At 41.5% G+C, this 23,089-nt stretch overlaps 1 protein-coding gene across 2 annotated transcripts; it reads left to right on the plus strand.

Moving 5' to 3' along the window:
* The first annotated feature begins 295 nt into the window (after positions 1-295).
* Positions 296-19,802, plus strand: ubap2a (ubiquitin associated protein 2a). Of its 2 annotated transcripts, none has more exons than XM_044122837.1 (27): positions 296-832; positions 4,307-4,444; positions 4,687-4,764; positions 5,625-5,735; positions 6,801-6,963; positions 7,076-7,156; positions 7,237-7,300; positions 7,423-7,535; positions 7,644-7,702; positions 8,329-8,399; positions 8,767-8,929; positions 9,050-9,320; positions 10,263-10,567; positions 10,656-10,882; positions 11,858-12,143; positions 12,241-12,280; positions 12,380-12,551; positions 12,678-12,729; positions 13,634-13,946; positions 14,030-14,121; positions 16,033-16,080; positions 17,141-17,234; positions 17,333-17,743; positions 17,858-17,962; positions 18,030-18,097; positions 18,209-18,400; positions 18,995-19,802. In XM_044122837.1, exons 2-27 carry the CDS (start codon positions 4,349-4,351, stop codon positions 19,088-19,090), a joined length of 3,771 nt encoding a protein of 1,256 aa, XP_043978772.1. In that variant the 5' UTR covers positions 296-832; positions 4,307-4,348; the 3' UTR covers positions 19,091-19,802. The 2 variants fall into 2 exon arrangements, with proteins under 2 accessions (XP_043978772.1, XP_043978771.1); XM_044122836.1 differs by having other exon boundaries at positions 608-832; positions 16,030-16,080.
* The last annotated feature ends 3,287 nt before the right edge of the window (positions 19,803-23,089 follow it).

Consider the following 23,089-nt stretch of genomic DNA (forward strand, 5'->3'; position numbering starts at 1 on the left):
AGTAGGAAAATGTTCACAAATACAGGCTGTACTCTACCATCTCTGCTACTGACTTTAAATGATCACAAGTGATCATTAAATTCTGACTTATTTGGGAGTTGTTTTTCAAAATAATTTTTGTCAACTGGAATCTGAAAATTTGGCTTCTGAGTGCAAGTAGTCCCCTGCCCCTTTCTCTGCATGCAGTGCAGAGCCTCTCAGACCTTCCTGCTGCCATTATTGCGCAAGCTCTGCACTGGTGGTAAGACTGTGCATAGCGACATGCTGGACAGGAAACCGTTTAGCTGCTTCCGGGTTTTCCTGAATAGCCTGTAGACTTACTTTCTACATGTCAGCCTTTCACCTTGAAGTTCTTTAGTTGCAATATTCATAACATCAATTTCCTTTTGCATTTGAAGCCATTTTGCTGTAAGGTGGTGATAGCCCAACAGTCTATTTATTAAAAAAAAAGAAAGAAAAAAAGACTGATATTTCATAGTAATCATAAGCAGTGTTTAATCTTCTGACTACGTGGTAATAGTTTGCTTGTTTTACAATCGAAGGGCTTATTAAAAAGTAAACTTTCGTTCCTTTGAACTTAGTTAACACGAATAAGCCTCTGATCATTCAGCGCAGCACTGCAGCAAATATGTGAATCGGAAGTGAAGCAACAAAATCCGCTAAATAAATCTGTGCAAGTGCGAAAACATTTTTAATCTCTCAAAGATGGTTGGTGGTAATAATGAGCAGTAAATGTCGTGGGGAGAGTTGGATCAGAGGGGAGCATCCACCGCGGCAGCGCACGTCACGTGACCACCTTGTCTACTGCTGGCCGAGTGAAGCGTGTTAGCAGGTAATAAAAACACACATTTTATTCATCCTATTCAAATTACTGTTAGCGTTTCGCACTCGGTATGCGTCGAACTTAATTAGTCGTTCGTTGGACCGGCGAGTAGCTGGCTTCTTTTTTCGCTGTAGCCGGGCTTTTAAAGGATATCTCTTCGCAATTTTTCTGTTGTCTTGAATCCCGGCGAGCAATGTCGGGATGGGATTGTGCTTTGCGAGGCCTTTTTTTTCCTCCTGTAGATTTGATACACCTTTGTTGCTGCCTGGCTTCGGCTTGGGCTTGGTTGTGTAATGTGAGCATTTTAACTGTATCCGTGCGTTTCGTTATTGTAGCAGCGGCCCCAGAAATACACACAGTACTTCCACGACAGTTTGATGGATCAACTTGGACGAGATTTAGATAGCATCGTTAGCCGCAGCGTTTGTTCGATGCTAGTGTCAACGGTAGCACGAAGCGGCTAACAGCAAGCTAGCGAGGACAAAGGGGACGGCAGTATCAACAACACAAAAGTCTGTCAGTGTCGAGCTGATGGTTATGTCTTAAAGTCTTTTGTGTTTGTAGAGTACGCGTAATGTATTCACATTTTATATGTTAGAAATGACTAACACGGCAACAACCAGCTAAAATCAGCGTTGACTCAACAACACAATACTATAGAGTTAATTGTCTTTTAGATGGAAAAAAGCCTCCAAATGCCACAAAGATAGTAAACATTGTTGTGCAATTTTAGACATTTGTCATTGTTTTTTTCCCCCTTTGTATACCCAAATGAATATTTAAACTCTGCTTTAAAAAGGTATTAAGAAATTTCCTCATACGCTTATTCCAATGTAGGTGCTATTGCAAACTAAATTTGTCCATGACAAAAATTTGAATTATTCTAAGAAACTCAAATCTGCTGAAATGGTATAAAAAGCCTTCTCTTGTTTTAGCTTTGTTCAGTGGTGCAGCCAATGAGAAGCTTTGTGTTTGGCAGCGTCACGCAGAGCACGTATAGCTGGACTGCCATTGTTCTCTGACACAAAACAAATGGGTCAGTCGGGAAATCTAAACGTGTACACTATGTTGTGTTTTCAATTTACACACCTAGTTACCTGTTTTAAAGGTGCGCAGATCTGAGATCTTGTGGCCGAATTCTAATTCACCGATTTTGTAGAGCTTGTAGAGTATTGTACAAATGTTATTTTTCTGCTTTTTGGATATGGTAGTTTTAAAAATGTTTGTTGCAAAACATTTTTTTCTTAACGCATACCAAAGTTGCAGGCTCATATATATGCATAGCAAATTCTCCCAGGTTCTGGTATAGGGGTATCTGCATAAATAAAACCGGGGGGAAAAATTACAGCTTGCATACATATATATGTACCGCATTTTCCGCACTATAAGGCACACTGCATTATAAGGTGCACCTTCAATTAATGGCCTTTTTTAAAACTTTTTTCATATATAGGGCGCACCGCATTATAAGGCGCATAAAATAGACGCTACAGTAGAGGCTGGAGTTACGTTATGCATCCATTAAATGGAGCTGCGCTAAAGGGAATGTCAACAAAACAGTCAGATACAGTCAAACTTTATTAATAGATTGCAAACCAGCGTTCTGACAACTCCGTCCACTCCCAAAATTAATAAACAGCTGTTTTATTATTTTCCCCGAGGTAAAGTCATTGACGTGGTAACACGTAGAGCAACATTTATTTCACATAGTGGAGGGGAACTTTTCCTTGATTCAATAAATACGTAAAAACAGTCTGATACTGTTGCAGTAAATCAAACGTTAGTGCAATCACAATATAGTAGCACTCTAAGTAGTGCAAAGCAATAACAATATATCAATAACTCAACGTTGTTCAAATGTTAATGTCTGTATTCACAATATGACCAGCCTTGTTCAGCTGTAAACACACAAAATAAACATGTAAAGCTCACTTTATTAATTTATTCCTCATCCATGAATCCCTCGGATTCTTCTTCTTCAGTGTCCGAATTAAACAGTCGGGTGAATACGGCGTCCAACACGCCCGGCTCCGTCTCGTCAAAGTCGTCATTAATTGAGTCAGTGTTGCTGCTGTTGTCCAACAGCAGCAACAACAATTCCTGCCTTCCTGAAAGCTCGGACCACAGCTGAGAAGGACATATCAGCCCAGGCATTTACGATCCACTGGCAGATAGTGGCGCATGTCGTCCGGCGCCGTCTCCCCGTCTTGGTGAACGTGTGTTCGGCTTCGGTCATCCACTGATCCCACGCAGTTAGCAGTCTAGCTTTGAATGCCCTGTGACACCGATATCTAGCAGCTTTTTTACATGATTTATTTTCTATAAGATCTACTCAGAATCATCAGCTGTGTTCTACTTAAGATCTGAGGAGCAAAGAAACAGATGTGGTGCTGTTAGATTTAGTGATTCATTAATTTATTGCAGGCGAAAAAGAGCTTTAAAAAGCCTCTCTGTCCGGAGTAATAATTAATTTATTGTTTTAGAACCAGAAGAAGTACAGTACTGCTCAGCACTTGGAACATAATCTCAGTGTCATTTTTAAACAAAAACAACATCATATGATTTGACATAGCAGCCTATTCTAGTTCTTAGCGTTGCCCAGCAACAATCTGACTGTATTCTCCATAGAGAAGTAGAATCTTACCTTTACCGTGGGATTTCCTAGACTGCCAAGATTTTGTAATCAACATGTGAAATAAAAGATATAGTTTAGCTCTTCTAAAAGCTAAAACAAAGTAACTTTAGTTATATGTTCCACTTGTTTTTTTTTTGTTCTTGTTTTTTTTGGGGGGAGGGGGATGGGGAGGTGGGGGTTGTATGCGTTCCCCCTGTGTGAAAGCCTTTGAATCATCTTTTCTCAGTGGCGACTTCTACGCAGAAGAGTGTTGTCATTGCAACCTGCATCCTTACTGATCAGAAAACAAGTCATATTTTTATGACAACAATCAGAGCAGAAATTAATCATAACATCTGCGGATCGAGACTATTATGGAACTAATAGCAGCAGTGTAATAAAGGATCACACTGAATTTGCAGTCGCGGGTAGCAAGACTTCGTGTCAATTAGATCATTTCAATGCATCAGTTTTGTGTTTAGGGTCTAAATAGAAGCTCATGTTCCACAATGAGACAGGATATGGGGCCTGGGGTGTGTTGTTTGTCCACGTTGTGTAGATTGTGGTGTTTGTAAAAGGACACTGGGTCGCTCTTCCTCCTTGACCTAGATTTTCAGCAAAGCTGTTGCGTCACCAGGCCAACTGTGCGTCTTACAGCCTCCACAAGGCCACTATTCATTACTTGAGAGTGAGGCTTTACTGTGCTCAAAGCATCTTCTGGTGTTGGATGCTCGGGAAGTTCTGTGGCATCAAACAAGGGGAAAGCTGCAGCTGGGTCGTAAACAGCCTTGTGGGGGTTATTAATTAGCATTCCTGCTGGTAGCTTTTGCTCGTTCTCTTATGTGGGTTTTACTTTTTGATTTCTGCAGGTTTTTCTATTTTGTACATACAGAGTTTTGTATATACTGTATATGATGAGCTTGCTGGGCGGCGACAAGGCCCGGGGTCCTCGGGAAAAAGCGCTGCCAGCGGCCCCTCAGACGCCACAGCCACAGAAGCAAATACAGGTGAGCGTCCCCGAACGCCAAAGTGTGGAAGCGCTCCCCTTTGAGCACTAGATAAGATGCGCTGAAGTTTTAATTTGGTTTGATTGCATCTGCAAAGTAGACATTATCCTAATGGCACAATAGGAAGCGGTTATTCCTCATTTATTTCTTCGCCATTGATTTTTGAAAACACGCCAACCAATTTGACAGCTACCACAAACGTACTGCATCCCTTTTCAATGTCTAATGTGTCTGCGATACAGGCTACTGCTGAGCAGATCCGGCTTGCTCAGATGATCTACGACAAGAATGATGCTGACTTTGAGGACAAAGTTAACCAGGTGTGAAACACTTGGACATTTTGGTGGTTTAAGGTGCCCTCCACACTTATTGGAACCCCTGGTAAAGATGTGTAGGAAGTGCCAGAAAAGAGCAAACATTTCTTGAATGTTAGCATCATATTCTCACTAAACGTTTAAGGGGGAAAAAAATCCATACAAGTGCAAATTTTCTGTTGGGGAAACTCTTTTTAACTCACCACATAGATATTAAATAGATTTCTGCGTATATAGGAGATCTCAGATAATAAATACTGATTTTCTGTGTTGGTGAGCCATTTATTTCTGACTGGACCACATATTGTGATCATTTTTCTATTCGAATACCCAGGAATAATGAATCATTTTTAGTTTTCCTGGAAGATTCCTACAGGTTTGTTGTAAAAAATTGCCTGGTATTTCAAAGAGTTTATATGAGATGCATTCAACGAGATTCCTGGAGTCTGTCGAAGAGAAACAGGCTCTCGTAATCAAAGATTGACCACCACACATAAAAGTGGGACACAGTTCCAGTAGAGTTCAGCACGCTCTAGATATTTGTTAGTGATGGTAGGGCAAAAAAAGGGCTTTTTATTCCATAGCAAAGCTTTTCTAAACAACCGCTTTATATGTATGTAGCATCTAATAGTATATTTTCTCCCGTCAGTACAATAAATGCGTCGCGATCAACAGATGCATTTTCTTCTATACATCTTTATTCGGGGTACCAGTGTGTGTGGAAGGTGCTGCAACTCTGTCAACATCTTTGATGCTCTTGTGAGGTTGGCACCCAGTGGGAATGCTGTGTGTGTTTTTTTGCTGTTGTTTTTTTTCATCTCTGACACAAACAGACGTGTGTAAAGTGTGTGTTGTTCCTTTTCCAGCTGATGGAGGTGACTGGGAAGAATCAAGATGAGTGCATGGTAGCGCTTCATGACTGCAATGAGGATGTTAGCAGAGCCATCAATTTCCTCCTGGAGAGCACTTCGGACATGGTAAGCGGAAGCTCCTTTCATCTGGCAATGAATAGAAAAACGCGTTAAATCTTTGATAACTAGCACCAGTTTCTGGATAAGTACTGTGTCTTTAAACTTGTGCTGTTATTCATTTACACACAAGATGTTACTGTGAGCCTTAGCATTTCATCAGATGAAATCTGTCAGGTTTGTGCATTAACGCTAGTTGGAGACTATTCAGCAGGCCAAACGTAGTGTCAAGGGTGTTCAAAGTGGGGTCCGGGGGCCAAGTGCGGTCCCCGGACTATTTTTGTGCGGCCCTCAGACCACAATTCAAGAATAAATTAAATAAATTATGACAAAACTACGACTTTTAAGTTCAAATTTACACAAAAAAAGAAAAGTGTCAAGCTTTCTGGTTTCATTCTACTGTCATGGTAACTCTGACCACATCTACTCATTGACTTCTACTATGTAGGACACATTTGTGCACCTAAATTTACTTTTAAAAGTTTTTAACAAATGAATCATTATTTTTTTTCTTCAATCAGGCCCAAATTACTAATAAGCAAACTGGTTGCCTTTTATTTAACAAGAAAAAGATGCAATAAAACATTTGAGGTTTTGGATTTACGATTTTGTTCCTACAAAAAATTCCTACTTTTTTCATTTCATCAAAATAGCTCATGTTTAGTTTGTCATTGAGCAGGTAAAAAGATGTTATTTTTGGTGATTTTAGTTTTTAACAATGATACATTTTGTCCTGTGAATCCTTTTGAGCTGAACATTAATTTATGTCACTTGAAACATATCCACCTACCAGATGCTGCGGTTTTCCAAGCGATGCAGATTGACATTTAAAAATGTAATTTGACATACTGCACAGCCACAGTATTTATGACAATAATTTTTATGTCAACAGTCGGAATAAAACAGGTAACTTGTTTATATAATTGGATTGAATAAATTTCAAAAATATCTGCAGCAAAAGATTAATCTATTTATTCTTAGGTGATAGACTGTTGTTCCCATCATCAGTAAATTCTAATGAACACTGATCATGTTTTTATTTAGTTTTTGTGTCCTCTCCTCTTTTGCATTCAGACCTCATGGGAGACAGTGGGGAAGAAGAAGCCTCTGGTGAAGGAGAGCCCATCAGAGAGCAAAGAGAACAAGGAGAACCGGGAGAAGAAAGGGGAGCGGGAGGCCAGCAAGGGCCGCGCCTCGGCCAACCGCAAAGGAAAGGGGGCCAGTCGGAACCGGCAGGGTCAGGACCCAGGGCTTAACAATGAAGTTAAATCTAGTTCGGAACGGGCAAAATGTCTTTCTGTTGAATTCTGCAGTTGTTGTTGATGGATTTTTATTTGTTTTATTAACAGCACGTCCAGAGGAGAACGGTGTGGAGGCGACTCCACTGGACAAAGGTTCGGATCGAGGTCGAAGAGCCAGGGGAAGCAGAGGTAGGAGGACGAAAATGTGGCACTCTAAGAATGATGAGTAACAAGTGAACGGGTCTGACTTTTGTTTGGATATTCTGCAGGGTCAGGCGGTCGGGGTCGAGGCAGAGCGCCGCCAGGAAGCAGGTTTTCAGCACAGGGCATGGGGTATGGTGGCAACACACCTACTGTTCTGTTTTTAACCTGTGAAGTTAACCTGCGAGATTTGAGAAAGAGCAAACCAAGGTGAGTTTTAACCTTTGCCGGACTCTGTTCATCTTTTTGATCAGGACTTTCAACCCAGCGGACTACACCTCAGAGGCTGGGACCGGGACCACACAGTCCGAGGTTTGGGACACAGCCAACAGCAACAACAACAGCAGCAACAGCACAGATGGGACAGGTGAGTCCTGGAGAGAGTGTGCTGCAGTTTCACTGATCTGTCAGTGTGGGAAAGCATTATATGTGTGTGTGTGCGTGTGTGTGTGTGTGTGTGTGTGTGTTCTTCCAGTTGCCTGGAGAAATACCATGGAAGACTGGACAGCTGAGGAGTGGAATGAAGATGTCAGTGTGAGTAAAAAGTCTGATTGTCTGTGTGTGTATCTATTAGGGCTGCAGCGATGCACTAATCTCACGATACACTATATTCTGCTCACAATACGATATATATCACGATTTTTAGCAAACGATACTCTTCGCTACAATTCAATACATTTTTAAGATATTCTGAAAGATTTTAGAGGGACAGAGTGATTTTGTGACTGTTTCATAGACTTGGCTTGGATTAATTGAACTGATGGTGTAATACTGGTGTAATAAATGTTGTTTTTGTTACACATCTGCTTTGTTTAAATGTTAATTGTCTGGCTTTGTATATTTGGTTATGCAGAAAAGGAACCTTTTTTTGTCTTATTCATTTATATTAGATAATGTAATTTATCTATTTCATTATTCAATTTATTGTAACTGGTTGTTTCATTACATGTCATTTTAAATGTACTGCAACTGGGTAAAAATGTCATGTGTGATTGCTGTCATTTAATTCATGTTGATTTGACATAATAGGATTTTATGTATCAAAAAAATCTGTGCTTTCTGAGGCAGAAAATATCCATAAATATTGTAAAATCAATAAAATTACACTGCCCTAATTTATATATATATAATACACACCGTGTGTTTCCTTATCCATACAGCTTTCAGAAACCAAGGTTTTCACCTCCTCAAGTGCACCTGCTGTTGAGAACCATATCACCCCTGGACAAAGGTTAGTCTTGCAAAAATAATCACGCCTCTTTGAACGTCTGTGATGCCATGATTTCAAATGAAAAACCTTTTTTAACACATAAAAATCTGGAAAAATGTTGCACATTTCGATTCAGTTCCCTTCACTCTAATATTCCACCAAAAAAACAATCAAGTGCAACCTCTAACCTGTTAAGAGCCTGGAAGTTATTGGACTGAGGTGGAGGGTCAGCTTCCAGCAGGGAAACAAACCCAGACACGTAGCAAGAGCTATAATGTAACATATTTGAAAAATGTTGTTCTTTCTTGTGTAGTCCCAATACCTCTTAGAGATCGGGTCTGTGTACTGGAAAAATATATGTATTTACAAAAGCTTGTGTGTGTGTTAGTCTGGACCTGGCTTCTCTGCTGCAAAAGCCTGGAGTTGGAGAAAGAGAGCCACCTTCCTCTTCTTCCACACCGAGTCTGGTCTTCACCAACTCCCACCACCATCAGCAACCGCCACCCAGCCGCAGCACGGCCAGCAGCACGAGCTACGCCCACGCTGCTCTGGTAAAAATAAAAAAGAACGCTGCGTTCTTATTCGTGTTTCCCTTTGTTTGTTGTTCACAGTCATTACGCCACCAAAAATAATCATTCAGAACTTCACTGTTGTTGCTTTTTTTTTACCAGTCTTCGGTTCTGGGGGCTGGTTTTGGGGACTTGGGCCAAGCCAAGAGGCCTCAGCCTAGTGCTGGTGCTCAGATCCTGGAACAGCTCAAGGGTCCCGGTTTGGGCCAGCTGCCCTCATCCCAGGCTGCCCCTCCTGTCAGCACCCCAGGAAGCAACACCTCCACGGGTCGGCTGCCGGGTCTGGGAGCTCCGGTACCACCGCCATCATCCTCAAGCTGGGACATGAAAGCTTCAGAGGCCAACAGCGCATCCTTGTCCTCGCAGTTCAGTCGTAAGTGGGCTAGATGTTTTTGTGGCGAGTACATCTATCGATGCTGCGCGAGAGGCAGCGTACACCCTGGACAGTTTGGCTGCAACTGATTTATTGTTTGTTGATTAATCAGTTAATCTGAAAAAGATTTTTTTGGTTATTGCTTATTCTGACAATTTGTCGATTAATTGTATAGCCATTAATTTAGTTATTGATTATTCGGACAATCATTCTGACGAATAATCGATTAATTGGATAGCCATTATTTTAGTTATGGATTATTTGGACAATCATTCTGACGAATAATCGATTAGGCTGAAGAAATTGTTGCCACATTTTGCAGATTTTCCATTTAAGGCTTTGATATAAAATATCAGAAACATATTTAGAGATGCATCTAATACTTTAAGTCATTTTTTAAATCAAGAACATGAAAATTTTATCGCCTAAAATACAGTAACAGCATTGTATGCATCATCATTTGTAGCAAAAGATGCATTTGCAGCTAAAAAATGCCTCAAACATCAATGTGTGAAAAGCTCAGCGTTTTCTGCTCGACTCAACTTCAGTACAGTGTAGGACTAATGTTGACTATTTTCTGTACTAACCAAATAATTATAGCAAAAGTTGCTTTATAGGAGATATTTTTTTCTTTTTCTACAAAAAAAGGTGAAGCTTTGACAGGGCCACCTGAGAAGTTCTGTATAGAAAATATTTACCGACAATTTTATGTATTTATTTTTTATCGTAAATGCAAAGTGCATATACCTATTTTGCAGGTTTGGCTTAACTGTCCTGAATGTGTTGGGCTTTTTTTTTTTTATCTGCATACTCCATTTAACAATTAATCAATTGCCAAAGTTGTTGACGGTTAATTCAATAATTGATTAATCACGATTAATCGTTTCAGCCCTAAAGTAAATATGCATTTTGTTATTCCTTCTTTCCTGCTTTTGTTTGCAGGTGAATTTGGGCTGCAGCCGGAGCCTTCTCTTGTACTGAGCCAGCTGGTTCAGAGGCACAGCGGCCCCTCCTTGCCTCTGGCACGCCAGCCTAGTCCACCCATGCAGCAGCAAGCAGCCCCTGCTTCAGCCTCGCCTGCTCCCCAACACATCAGCACGCCAGCACAGGCCGGACCGGTGATAGCTGCTGCTGGGGCTAAGCCTGGCGCTCCCAGTCCGGGGCTGGACTCCCACGGGAGCAGCACGCCGCAGCAACAGCGGGGGCAGCTCAAAGGCCCGAAACGAAGGATACCTCCTACATCGAAGGTAGGAGTGACGGTGATGAAAAAGGGCCTGCTGTTAAAGCTTGAAGCAGGCGGTGACATGTATGAATGTGTTGCCTCCTCTCTGGCAGATCCCATCCACAGCAGTAGAAATGCCAGGCTCAGCTGATGTCCCAGGGCTAAACCTCCAGTTTGGAGCTCTGGACTTTGGTTCAGAGTCGGCACTGCCAGAGTTTGGGGTCGTGGACAACTGTGTGAGCGCAGTGTCCCGGGAGTCCACGCCGGCGCCCGCCCCAGCACCACCTGCATCAGGACCAGGGACCCAAAGCCACACAAGTCTGTATTCAAAACCTCTCAGGTACTGCTGCCTTCTGACTAAATGCATCTTATTAAAATTATTTTAAAAAATGGTCCACATTTTGTACAAGAGCTGATCTTACTTCTTGATGTTGATTAGATGTATTACTGCTGAGATTGGCAAGTTGAAGAGCTGTGATGGTTAGGATTATTTTAACAACTCATTATTCTGACTATTAAAGAAAAAATTGGCACATTCTGCAAGTTTTTTATTTAGTCATGTAAACCTTTTATACAATATCAGAAGTATTAGATGCAAATATACAAACTATGCAGTTCGTTTTTAAAAAATAAACAAAACATTTTTGTCTAAAATACTTGTACCATCAGCAGGTGAAAGCTCAGCCCATTCTGCTTGTCTTTGCATCAATACAGTGTAGGCCTGATTTGTTGACTGTTTTATATTAATCAATTTTACCTGGATAACAAAAGATCCTTAATGCAATAATAATAAAGATTTTATCTTAAATGTAAAATATTGATATTTTTTCTACAGTTTTGCCTCAATTACTGCAAAATATAATTTTTTGAGTCTGTATAGACTCCAGTTAACAATTGATCGACTAATAAATTAATGATGATCTCAACGATCGATTCATCACTATTAACCTGATTAATAGTTTCAGCCCCAGTGAGGTTCCACTGAATTGTCTTATTTTCTTTGGATATGTTAAAGGAATGGTTGCTGTTAATAACCTCCTACTTAACTGAAAATGCAATAACACTTTTCTACAAGCATTAAACCGCAATCATAAAAGAGTTAGTTTAAAAACTTTAAATGTTGTCAGGGTGTATTTCAGCGCATTTTCTCTAAGTCGCATACAAATCGGTGATTGCAATGCGACGAAAATGTCAAAGCGTACAAAAACCCGCCAGAGAAGCGTTTACCGTTTTGATCAAGCATCCTCACCCCCCAACCCTCCTGCTTCTCAACTGCAAACGGTGCAACACTTCTTGCCACGTGTGTGTTTTTCAGTGAGTCTCTGGGCAGCTCTCTCTCAGTCGCCCTCCCTTCGCCCCTCTCGTCGTCTGAACCGGCGTATCACTCCTCCAGCGCGGCCATGCCCAGCCTCACGCCATCGTTGGGGACAAACAGCCCCGCTAACCCTCCGTCGTCCACCTCAGCGACCTCAACCACCTCATCTTCTGCACCTTCTACCTCCTCCCACTTCTCCTCAGTCGGGGGGAGTTACGAAGGTCCAATGCCCCCTCACAGTCGGCTTGCTTTTTCCCAGAGCAAGGAGCCAACGGGGCCGGTGATGGTAAGCAGGCCAACTTATCTTCCCTTTTTAAAGGATACTGTCATGGATCTTGCCAATTGGCAATCAACTAACCTAAAGCTGCAATTTTTTTTGTCAGAATGGTCTGAATGGTGTGAGAACTTCAGCTGCTCTAGACAGTGAGTTACTCACCACTCCTTTATTTTTGGCTGTTTGGGTAGAAGAGGCGCATTTACGTCATCAGTAAGCTGCACACAAGTTATTTCTGTGTTTCTCAGCGTCATCGGCTTCCTCCACACCAAAGCCAGAATCGCCGTCTGTGAACATCAACACCAACGGTCCGTCAGCGTCCTCCCACTTAACCCCCACCTTGCCCCCACACAGCTCCACCACGCTCTCCAGCCTAACACAAGACCTGCCGTCAGCTAACCAGCTGAACTCGCTCAACAGGTCGTTCAAGTCTCACCTGAAGTGTCGTAACTTTGTGTTTTTTGTTATAGACCTATAGAAGTTCCGTAATCGCATCCTGAGTTCAACTATCCTATTTGTTTTGTCCGCTCCCATCCCCCCCAACAGCCATGTCAGCAGCCATTCCTCGGTTTCAGCTCTGGGATCAAGTTCTCTCACTGTGAGTACTTGCTGGGGCTGCATCGAAGCTAATATCAGTGCAAAATGATCTGGGTTCCTGCCCTGACAGGCATTAGATTTAGATATTTTCCAGATCTGGATCACTATGGAAGAAGAAATTTGTGGAAGGAGAAAAGGAAAAAAAGAAAAAAAAAAGTTTCTTTCTCTGAACTGCTTTATCCATTTCATAGTCTGAAGGTCGTGTTCATTCATCCAACCATTCAATTATTGCTCCATTCCTCTGTCTGTATTTCTGTTTCATTCCTCCAGTAAGCCTTTTGCAATTAATCAATAATCGCATAACAAAGTTGAAATGAGCTCAATTATTTCTGTTCTGATTATTAATATGTTTTGACAGGAAATTTAGTTCAGAGAGACATCATAGTCCATTTTATTTATGGTTTTGCTTCTAAGTGGTTATTATTATTATTTCCGTTTTATTTATCGTTTTGGGTTGTCGTGTTTTTATTTTGGATATTTAAAACATCTTCCAGTTCCGGAGTTAAGTGTTCTGTACAAATGGATCCTTGAAACGACAAATTATTGTGAATGGGCTACCCTCCATCTTTCTATGTCTTGACATCCATCTTTCTGTTTATCCATTAATCTATTCGTTCCTAATGCCTATTTTTCCAGCTTTCATCCATCTATTCTTTAATCCGTCAATCTCTTTTTAGCAATTCCACATTTAGAGCCAGACCACTCCTCTGAGGTTATTGGGAACTTTTTAATTTATACTTTAAAAACAAGCCAAACTGAAGCAAGAAATGTACATTTTAAATCTGGGAAAGCCTCGAAACACAACATGGATAATGTTCACACACAGGATGGATTACTTGTCTCGCTTTGAATGTTCCTTGTGCTTTGTTTTTTTTCTTTTTTTCTTATGTTTTTATGTTGGACAGTATACGAGTGTGGACAGCAGCAACGTGAGCTCCCTCGCTCCCTCGTCCAGCTCTTACTCATCTTCACAGCCCACAAACTCATCGCTCCACTCAGCCCACAACAGCAGCAACAGTAGCAGCATCAGCCACCTGGCCAACATGCCCAGCATGGGCAGCAACATGAGCAGCACGGTCGGAGGCATCGCCGGCGCCAGCGGATTCCACTCGGCCGCCGCCATCGCCTCCAGCACGGCGCTGGGACTCGGCTCCAATGGAGCCACCGCCGCGTCCAGCCTGTCCGTACCGAGGACCACGGCGCTGCTCTCCTCCACTGGTAGACGGACGCCACTGAAACAGCGGGGAGTTTTGAATCACTTTCCAGTTGGATGCGTCATTTCTGTGTCTGTGTGTTGCTAGGCAAAACTCCTCCCAACCTTTCCCAGGGAGTGCCTCCTCTACTACCAAACCAGTATATAATGGGACCAGGGGGCCTGCTGCCCGCTTACCCGGTGAGTGGATCATCAGAAGTCGGGCTGAAATGAACGGCCAGTAGGTTAGTCATCGATTAATCGTTAACTGGAGCACACAGACCCAGAAAGGTTCAATTGCCTCGAGGAGAACATATTCAGAGAAGTCATTAAGTCAACACAGTGAAGAAAAAAAAACAAACTTTTATCTGTAAATATGTTCAACCCAAAACGCCACAAGAGGCCCAGTTTTAGCTTTACAAAGTTCATATTCTGTCTGAAAATCTCATGTTAAACACCTCTTGCTATCCAAAAATGAATTGGTTAATCCAAAAAACTAATCGACAGATTACCCCTTCACTGGACTGATGCCAAGTCACCCGGAAAGGACTGAGTGTTTCACATGTTGATGTTAGAAGTATTTTTTTTAACTGCAAATACATCCATTGCTACAAACAATCAAACATACACCTGTTAATTGTTAGAATGATCAATAGATGAATCGATAACTAAAATAGTGGTTTGTTGTGGCCCTAATCACAAGGAGTGAATGAAGGCAACTAGATTACAGCACCTTAAAGTATCCATCTCCCAATGCAAATTAAGTTCACTGACAACTTCTCAAATCTGTTTGCAACAAACATTTCATTCTGAAGCAGTGTTAATAATTACATAAAACTATCACAAGAGGTGTTTTTATTAATATTATTATTATTATTATTATTCAACATTTATCATGCATTCAATGACTGCTGGAGACTCAAAATTATTCAACCCCTTTAATAAGATTTATAAGACCACACATTTGCAAATCGGATCAGATCGGGTACATTCGATAGAACCAATGAAGGTCTTCTTTTATTTGAATTGTGTACAAACAGATCGCTTCAAATACCTGGAACGTCGATGGTTGTAAAATATGACTAAGTCAAGATGGTCTTAAAATTTCACAGAAGAGATCACTGCCTTGTAGAAAAGAGGAGGATCATAAAAAAACGATCAGAGAGGCCCTGCATTTGGACGTGTACTTCTAAAGCTTAAAGTTAAATGAAGAGCGCGTTACTCGACTGGCGGCAAAAACAGGAAGCTATCAACTGCCAACAGCTTCCTGCCGAGGCAGGTGGTCAGATACTCGCGACTTGAAGGGAAAACACCTGCAGGAAGTCTTGGTGGGAAACGTTTCAGTTTCCCTGATGGGGCTCCTCCACGCTAGAAGTGAAAGATGTAGACAACTTCTGAACCAAAGACAAAATTAGTTCACATCTGCCTAAACAAGCCAAAGCAGCTTTGAAATTCGGTTCTGCGGAACAGTGAATCAAAAAAGGGGAACTCTGCCTGTGGATTAGGAGGAATAAAACATACGCCACAAAGAACGCCACGACGGTAGTGAAGCATGGCGCTCGCTTGGTGACGCTCTATCAGCTTTGCTTCGGAAACCTGAAGCTGATGGATTAAATCAGCAGCCAGGAAGTCTTGTCAAACTCTGAGGATATTAATGGAGGGCTGTGGCCAGAAGTTGGGCTCTGGGTAGTACACACGTTTGCAGCAGGTTGTGAAAACAAAAAGATTATTGTTGTGGAGAAAACTGGCTATCACTTAAAGTGGCACTTTGTGTTTAATTTGGAGACGCCTAATTAATATGTTTAATGTTGAGCTACTTAAATGTTGTTGTGTTGTTGTTTTTTTTTGTTGGTTTTTGTATATTATGGGTAAAACAAATTTGATGTCGGAATATCTTCACATAAGCATCAATACATTATTGCATCAACAAGAATGGCAAAATTTCAGAAACTATCAAACACCCAACTTAAAACCATCGATCAAATTTTATGCTGCAATCTGGAGTTTGATAGTGTTTACATAGAAATGATTTATGTTTTCAGAACTTTTGTCGCCCGTTTTGTAGATTGTGCATCTGAATGTGTTTGTTTTTTTTTCCCCTTTTCACAGCAGATCTACGGCTATGAAGACCTCCATATGCTCCAGTCTAGACTGCCAATGGTAAGACGCGCATGTTAAAGGGGCGGCTTGTGATTGGAGATAGAATATATGGCGTTAACTAGTACAAGTACTCAAGTGTATACAAACAGAGGTGAAACGCATTTCATCTTCCCGTTTTAGTGAGTTTTCCAGAATGGAAACTCGTTTGACTTTAGCACAAGTTGTAAGATATAACTGCTTGTAACCATTTAAGCGAACGTCAATTAAACAATCCAGTGCTGGCCTTTTAAAGAAGCATGTGGTCAGGATTCTGTCGTGTATTGAAAATTTGTTAAAGGTCAAGAAAATAAGACACCGACTACTCACAAGTGCTTCCTATAACCCCATTTAGAAAGAAAATCGTCAAATGATCACCGTGCATGTAGTGCTGCAACTATCAACTATTTCAGCAATCAGTTATTGAGATGATTAATCAATAAATGGGATTAAAAAACTGCAGTATTCTGATTTTTTTTCATTTACCCACTAAAGCTTGTTGTTATACAATGTTACAAATGCATCAATACATGCAAACAAACAATTCCTTCTCCTAAATACAAACATTTTATTGCATGACATGCAGTAACAGCATCCCTCAAGTGTATGCTCAATCATTAGGAGATTAAATAATTTTTGCATTAGTGGAGTAACAATTGTATGGCAACTGGTGCTTAATAGAATATTTTCATTTTTAGTTTTTTTTATACAACTTAAACCAGGTGAAACTGCAGAGTTCTGGGTAGAACATATTCATAGAGACGGGTTCTTTTTTTATCTTGAATGTAAATGAGAATATATATATATATATATATATATATATATATATATATATATATATATATAAACACACCTTTTGCACAGTTTTGGCTTATTTACTGCTCTGAGTGTGTTGTTCTTCTGGGCTAATTGTCTTTTATTGTGTCTACTCTGAAAAAAAAAGCCAAGTAACAGTTAATCGATTACTATATTAGTTGATGATTATTTCAATAATCAATTAGTCACGATTAATCGATTCAGTCCTGCTTATGTAGTTTGTTTGACAGTTACAAACTGTGTGTGTGTGTGTGTCCTGCTCCTTTAGCCCTCTCTGCAGGATTACTATGGAATCACATTCCCTGGACCAACAGCAGCTCTCTCTGGCAGAGACGGGAGTCTAACCAACAACCCCTATTCAGGTGAAGCTCCTCCTGGTTCTTTCGTTTGATTTCTTCTATAATCGTTCAAACCGGCATCTGCTCACATAAAATCTCCCCTCATTCCCCCCCGTGGTCAGGTGACGTTACAAAGTTTCCGCGGAACGACTCCACCTCCCCGGCGCCCCCTACCAGCCTGGCGGCCCCCCAGCCTCCCCAGGCCCAAAGCCAAGGCCAGAGCCAGGCGCAGCCTCAGCCCGCCCAGGCGCAGCCCCCGGCCCAGCCACAGCACCACAGCAGCCAGCAGGCCTTTCTGCCGCCGGGCTACAGCTACACGGGCCTGCCGTACTACCCCGGCGTGCCCGGCGCCGTGCCCAGCGCCGCCGCCTTCCAGTACGGCCCCACCATGTTCGTCCCGCCCGGAGGCCCCGGGCCGGCCTCGGCGAAGCAGCACAGCATGAGCCTGGGCCTGGGCAACCCCTCGGCCAGCCCCTTCCAGCAGCAGGCGCAGCAGCAGCCCAGCGGCTACGGCCAGCACGCCTTCAGCTCAGGTCTGAGTCACGTCTCATAGAGTTCCCCCGTGGTACAGGAAGAACTTTGAAATCGGACCGTTTTGTTTTTGTTTTTTTGTTTTTGTTATTTTCGTCGCACGTCTTTGCTTACAGGTTATGAGGAGCTGACAGCAGGGCCAGCGGGAGTAGAGTACAGTAAAGGTTACAACTCCTCTTCACAGGCACAAGCCAAATCTGCTGCTGCAGGGCCTGGAAAAGGTAAGATGGAATGAAAAACGATCACATCGCTCCTGAGATGCAAGCACCTCTCCTGTGTTCACTCCAGGTGTCTCAGTGACATCCAGTAACTCCGGCGTGCCAGACATCAGTGGAAGTGTTTACAATAAGACCCAGGTCAGGCCGCCTGAACTCCGCCTCCCATCATCACTCTGTCGTCACCCTGTTTTTTTGTTTTTGTGTGTGTGTTTTTTACTAACCACCGCCTTCCTTTTAATCCGCCCGCAGTCTTTCGATAAGCAGGCTTTCCATGCAGGGACCCCTCCTCCGTTCAGCTTGCCGTCGGCCCTAGGGGGTCCCGGACCGCTGAACCCCGGAGCAGCTCCTGGAGGCTATGCACCCGCCCCATTCCTCCACATCCTGCCTCACCAGCAACCACACTCACAACTGCTGCACCACCACCTCGCTCAGGACGGACAGGTGAGCTTTTGATGGGCGCTTTTCAAATCATTATGGTTTTACAAGCTTTCTGTAAAATTGTCTAACCTCACTCTCGATAAAATATAGATTTTTTTTATTTTTTATTTTTTTATTTGTTTTGTCATTTTGTTGCAAATAATTATTTAAGTAAGTTCTATTCTATTTTCTGCTATTTGTTTTAACAGAATCATTCAAATGTTGCTTCTTTAATTTGAACATAAAAAAAACTAGTTTTACATGGCAGGTATCAAATATAAGGGTCATAATTTGTGAGGGGATGAAACAAAGAAAAATACCAGGAGTTAAAGCAAAAATGGCTCCTTGGCCTGTAAACGTTCAACTGGATTGGAGTTTGTGAGGAGGGGAAAAGAAAACATCCTGGTCAGGCTGTATTCTGGAGGCTGCTGCACCAAACACACACAAAGCAGCAGCGGAAAATGTGCTAAAATACATTGAAACCACTTAAAAGTGTCTTTAAATAAAATGTATTTTTGCTGTTGAATCGATATGTAAAGATTTGTTTCATTAGATATTCCAGCGGTCCTTTTAGATTGTTATTTTTCTGGCTAACGGTCAGACGTTTTGGTTCCTCAGGGCGGGCCGGGCCAGCGTGGTCAGTCCAGCAGCCTGCAGCAGAAGAGCCAAGTCAACAAGTCGAGCTACGGCAGCTCACCTTACTGGGCCAACTGAGACCGTTGCATCTGCAGAGAGAGAGAGAATGTGTGTGTGTGCGGACATACACACACACACACACACACACACGGGTCGATATCGCGCGATCGTTGAGGGACAGAAGCGTTTTTACAACAAAAGCTAAAATACACACACTACCATCCTCTCCCCCCCCTTTGCTCTGTATATCCCCCTTTTCAAATTTATGGCTGTTGTATGTAAAATATATTTATGTATTTATACAGTATATATGTATTGGTAGGACATAACATGTGGTTTTCTGCATTGTTTTTATTTTGAAGGACATTTTATTTCAACAAGAAAAAGAAAGAAAGTGGAACGATGAGAATGCTAAACCATGGAGATAAAGTTGGTGAATATACTTGAACACAAGCATCTTGTGATGTGATTTTTCTTTATTTGTTTGCAACCATAAACTGAGAATGGTGTACATAGATTATACGCATCATTTTCAAAGCAAAAGGCCTTTTTTATTATTATTTTTGGGGGAAAAAAAACAAACTATGTTTTTGTAACTTTGGTCGCCCGCATCTGTGAATCCTTATACTGAGGGTGACTTTTAATAGCTTGACTTCTCTTCTTTCTCCCAGTTTCTTTCCATTTGTCTCTCATTCCTGAATTCTTACTTGTTTGGCTGGTTTGATCAGCCAAGCCTTGGGTTTGATGTCATTTTAATCCTTGTTGTCCAAATTAAAAGTTATTAACAGTTCTTAGTGATCTGGCATTAATATTTGCAAGTTTCGTTGGGACTCGATTCCCCCACCACCTCCATTCACATGCAGCCTCTTATGTTTCAGGGTTCAAATGGCTTTAGAAACATTTATTGGAATCGACGTAAAGTTATACAACGGTACATCTAGTGTCCATTTGTGGTTTTTCGAGGCTTTCTCCAGGCGCCACAATCCTCAAAAACTGCAGACGCAGCTGTTGTGGTGTGTTCAGGCGCTGGTGGAAGGCTCGTTCATCTGCCTTGTAATATTCGTGAGATTTAAAGTACAACTTATTGCAATCGATTTCAACACAGATGTTTTTAAAATAGTTCAAATAACTACATAGACGGACGCAGTTTAAAGTACGGCGTTCTAACTATCTACCTATTCATCCGCCCGACCTTGTGGTAATGCGCATGCGCACATTGATGCTACGTAACACTGCTTACTCAGCAGATTTCTTATCAAAGCATCCTACCTGCGCACTAGCGCCTATACATCTATAGGTGGGCATAGCTATCAATCCGTGCTACGGTAGGAACGTCTGACGAGAAGCAGCTTTGCGCATGCGCGATTCATTTCCGATGTGGACACAGAATGGGGTTCAGTTCAATTCAAATGTATTTAATCAAGGACAGCACATTGAACAAAACTACACGTAGGAAGACAGAAACTATTGTTTCGTGCAAAGGTCTTCTAACCTATGCACAAAATTCATTTCTTGGTTGTACCTTTATTTAAAGGCAGTAATATCAAAAGTTAATAATTGCTGTCATATACACGGACACCAATCTTGAATTTCTGGGACTGTAAATTAGAAAAACATAAAAATGTATACCAGAGAAAGCTGTCTCCATGACAATGTAGGTCAGTATAAGTCAGTCTTCGCCTATTTGTTTTTGCTTTAGCCAATGTTTCGTCTGGGAACCGAAAACTCTAAGATCAGTTTCCATTTTCATTCCTGAAGGTGGGGTCTCTGTGCAGGTGAGGTTTTCTGAATCAGGTTTCTGTCTGAGCTCGGGGAAGTGGGAGGGGCTCACGGTAGCGTGGGAATCCTGGCTCCTTTTAGAAAACCTACTCTTTTGGCTCGGATCACTGAGAAGAGTCGGGTCTTCCGGCTCCAAAGCAACTCTACAGATTCTTCAGATAATTCAGATTATTTAAATCCACTAGGGGGCGTCCTGAACTGTCTTACACTAAAGACTGCTGACAGGAAGTTCTCAGGGGGAGTAGCTATACTGAGCTGTTGCGCTGCACGTTAATATACCATTTGATCACTATCTTGTTTTATGCAACCACTGCACATTATCAGTTCAGCTTTACTGCTATTTTAAGTTGATTTATTTCAAAACACAGAGAAAATTGAAAAGTGGAGGAAAATTCTGTTTTTATTTTGTAATTTTACAACTTCTTAAAGTAAATGGTTCATAGTTAAGTGAGGGACTTTAAAGATAATAAATATGGTTGAAACTAGATGATTTTTCGACAGAAAAGTGGATCTGACCGGTGGTTTGGCTGAAGGCTGAGCGTCTGTTTCTGTACAGATCACAGTGGAAGTTGGTGATGATCTGCACAGCCCTGGATTCTCTCCAGTAAATAAAGTTTATTTAGTTCAGAAACATCAAAACGACAAGAAGTTCATGATTTATATTTAAATTAAACCCAAGCGGAACATTTAATTAAGATCTGTTGACTTAAATTTGCAAAAAAATAAAAAATTACAATAATTCTTTCCATGTTCGTGGAAATGAAAAAGAGAGGGAGAACGGTTAGGTGATGGCAGCATCATGTCAGCCGATGTCCCTTTTCCAGGAAGCAACCACAGCTAGTCAACGTCAGACCGGGCGTAGCTTCTGAGGAGAGAAAAATAACTGAGAAAACAAAAAGCTTAGTTTATAACTAAACTCATTGTTAGAAACTCTTGAGCGCCACCTTCTGGCGTGTCTCCAGATCAGTTCAGTTCAGAGCAGGGAACTGTTTCTGGCTTTGTTTCCCCTCTCCCCCTCCATGGGCTGCCACCTTATCGTGGTGGAGGGCGTTGAGTGTCCCAGAGATCCTAGGAGCCGTCAGAGGCTTTGTGCCTCTATTTGGGTCGGGTCAGCCGGGGTAAAAGGGTCCTAGGTAAGGGATTGGACCAAGAGCAGCCCAAAGATCCCTTAGAAATATAAACACAGAATGTTCCTATTTGGAGATGGCGATATAGACAGGGTTCCCTCTTACAACCAGAACCATAGACAGAAATCAGTTTCTCCCAGTGTTCTGTCAGCCTGGCGGGCCACCAGGCTTCATTTTCCTCCCACCAGGCTGTGGGTTGTTATTTTAAATGGGGATTTTTCTCCACCAGTGACAGTAAAGAGATTAAAGTGAAGGTTTATAGTTGAGACATTGAACTGACGGAGGAGTTGTGAACCAATTGTGCCGTCCCATCAGTTGCCCGGCTGGCTTGGCTTCACGCGCTGATCTGATCAACACTGGCAATAATGTTAAACGTCAAGGAGAACGTTAAACATTGTCCTTGATTAAATAAAAAAATCGGGGACAATGTTAAATATCCTGGATATTAAATGTTAAACATGAGAGGTAAAGATAAACATCCTGGCTGGCATCAAACAGCCACGATAACACTGAGCGATAAACGACAACCACTGGCGGCTAAAGCTTAACATCGGGGGCAACTTTATTTTCACACAATTTATTAATTTGATTTCAAGTCTGCAAATCTTGGAACCTTAAAGTGTTTTTAATTTTTTAAAATCTACTTAAGTTCAGTAACAAAGTTCTACTTTTTTCTTTTACAATTCTGGTAATTGAGTAATTCATTTATAGCAACGTATTATAGAAGTCCACACCAACTAGAGAAAAATTGGCTGTTTTTCCCAGAGTGTAATGGTTAGACATAAATTAAGAAGGATTTATCTGTGTACATTGGCAAGGAGTTGGTAATTATTCTATGGCTGTATGTCCGATTGTTATTTAAATTGTCATGAATACTATTGCTCTTCCGTGGATTTTTCTTGTTTGTAACCTTTTTGTCGATGTAATGTAGTTTATTTGTTGGCTCTTTAGCACAGTACATCGAACAGGAGCATTAATGTTATAACATGGTTTTAATTACACATTTTTGATCATTAAGGCCTTGTAAGCGAGTCATTTAACTTTCAAACAGCAAAGGAGCAGGAAGAACAATTATTCTGTTGGTTATGTATGCATCGTTTTTTTCTGTCCTACAAACTGCTTGCTTTTAAACACCTGTATGAAATAAATGAAATATTTGCTTCTTTGAGTA

The sequence above is a fragment of the Gambusia affinis genome, linkage group LG07 (genome assembly GCF_019740435.1).
Source record: "Gambusia affinis linkage group LG07, SWU_Gaff_1.0, whole genome shotgun sequence".
In the NCBI taxonomy this organism is placed as follows: domain Eukaryota; kingdom Metazoa; phylum Chordata; class Actinopteri; order Cyprinodontiformes; family Poeciliidae; genus Gambusia; species Gambusia affinis.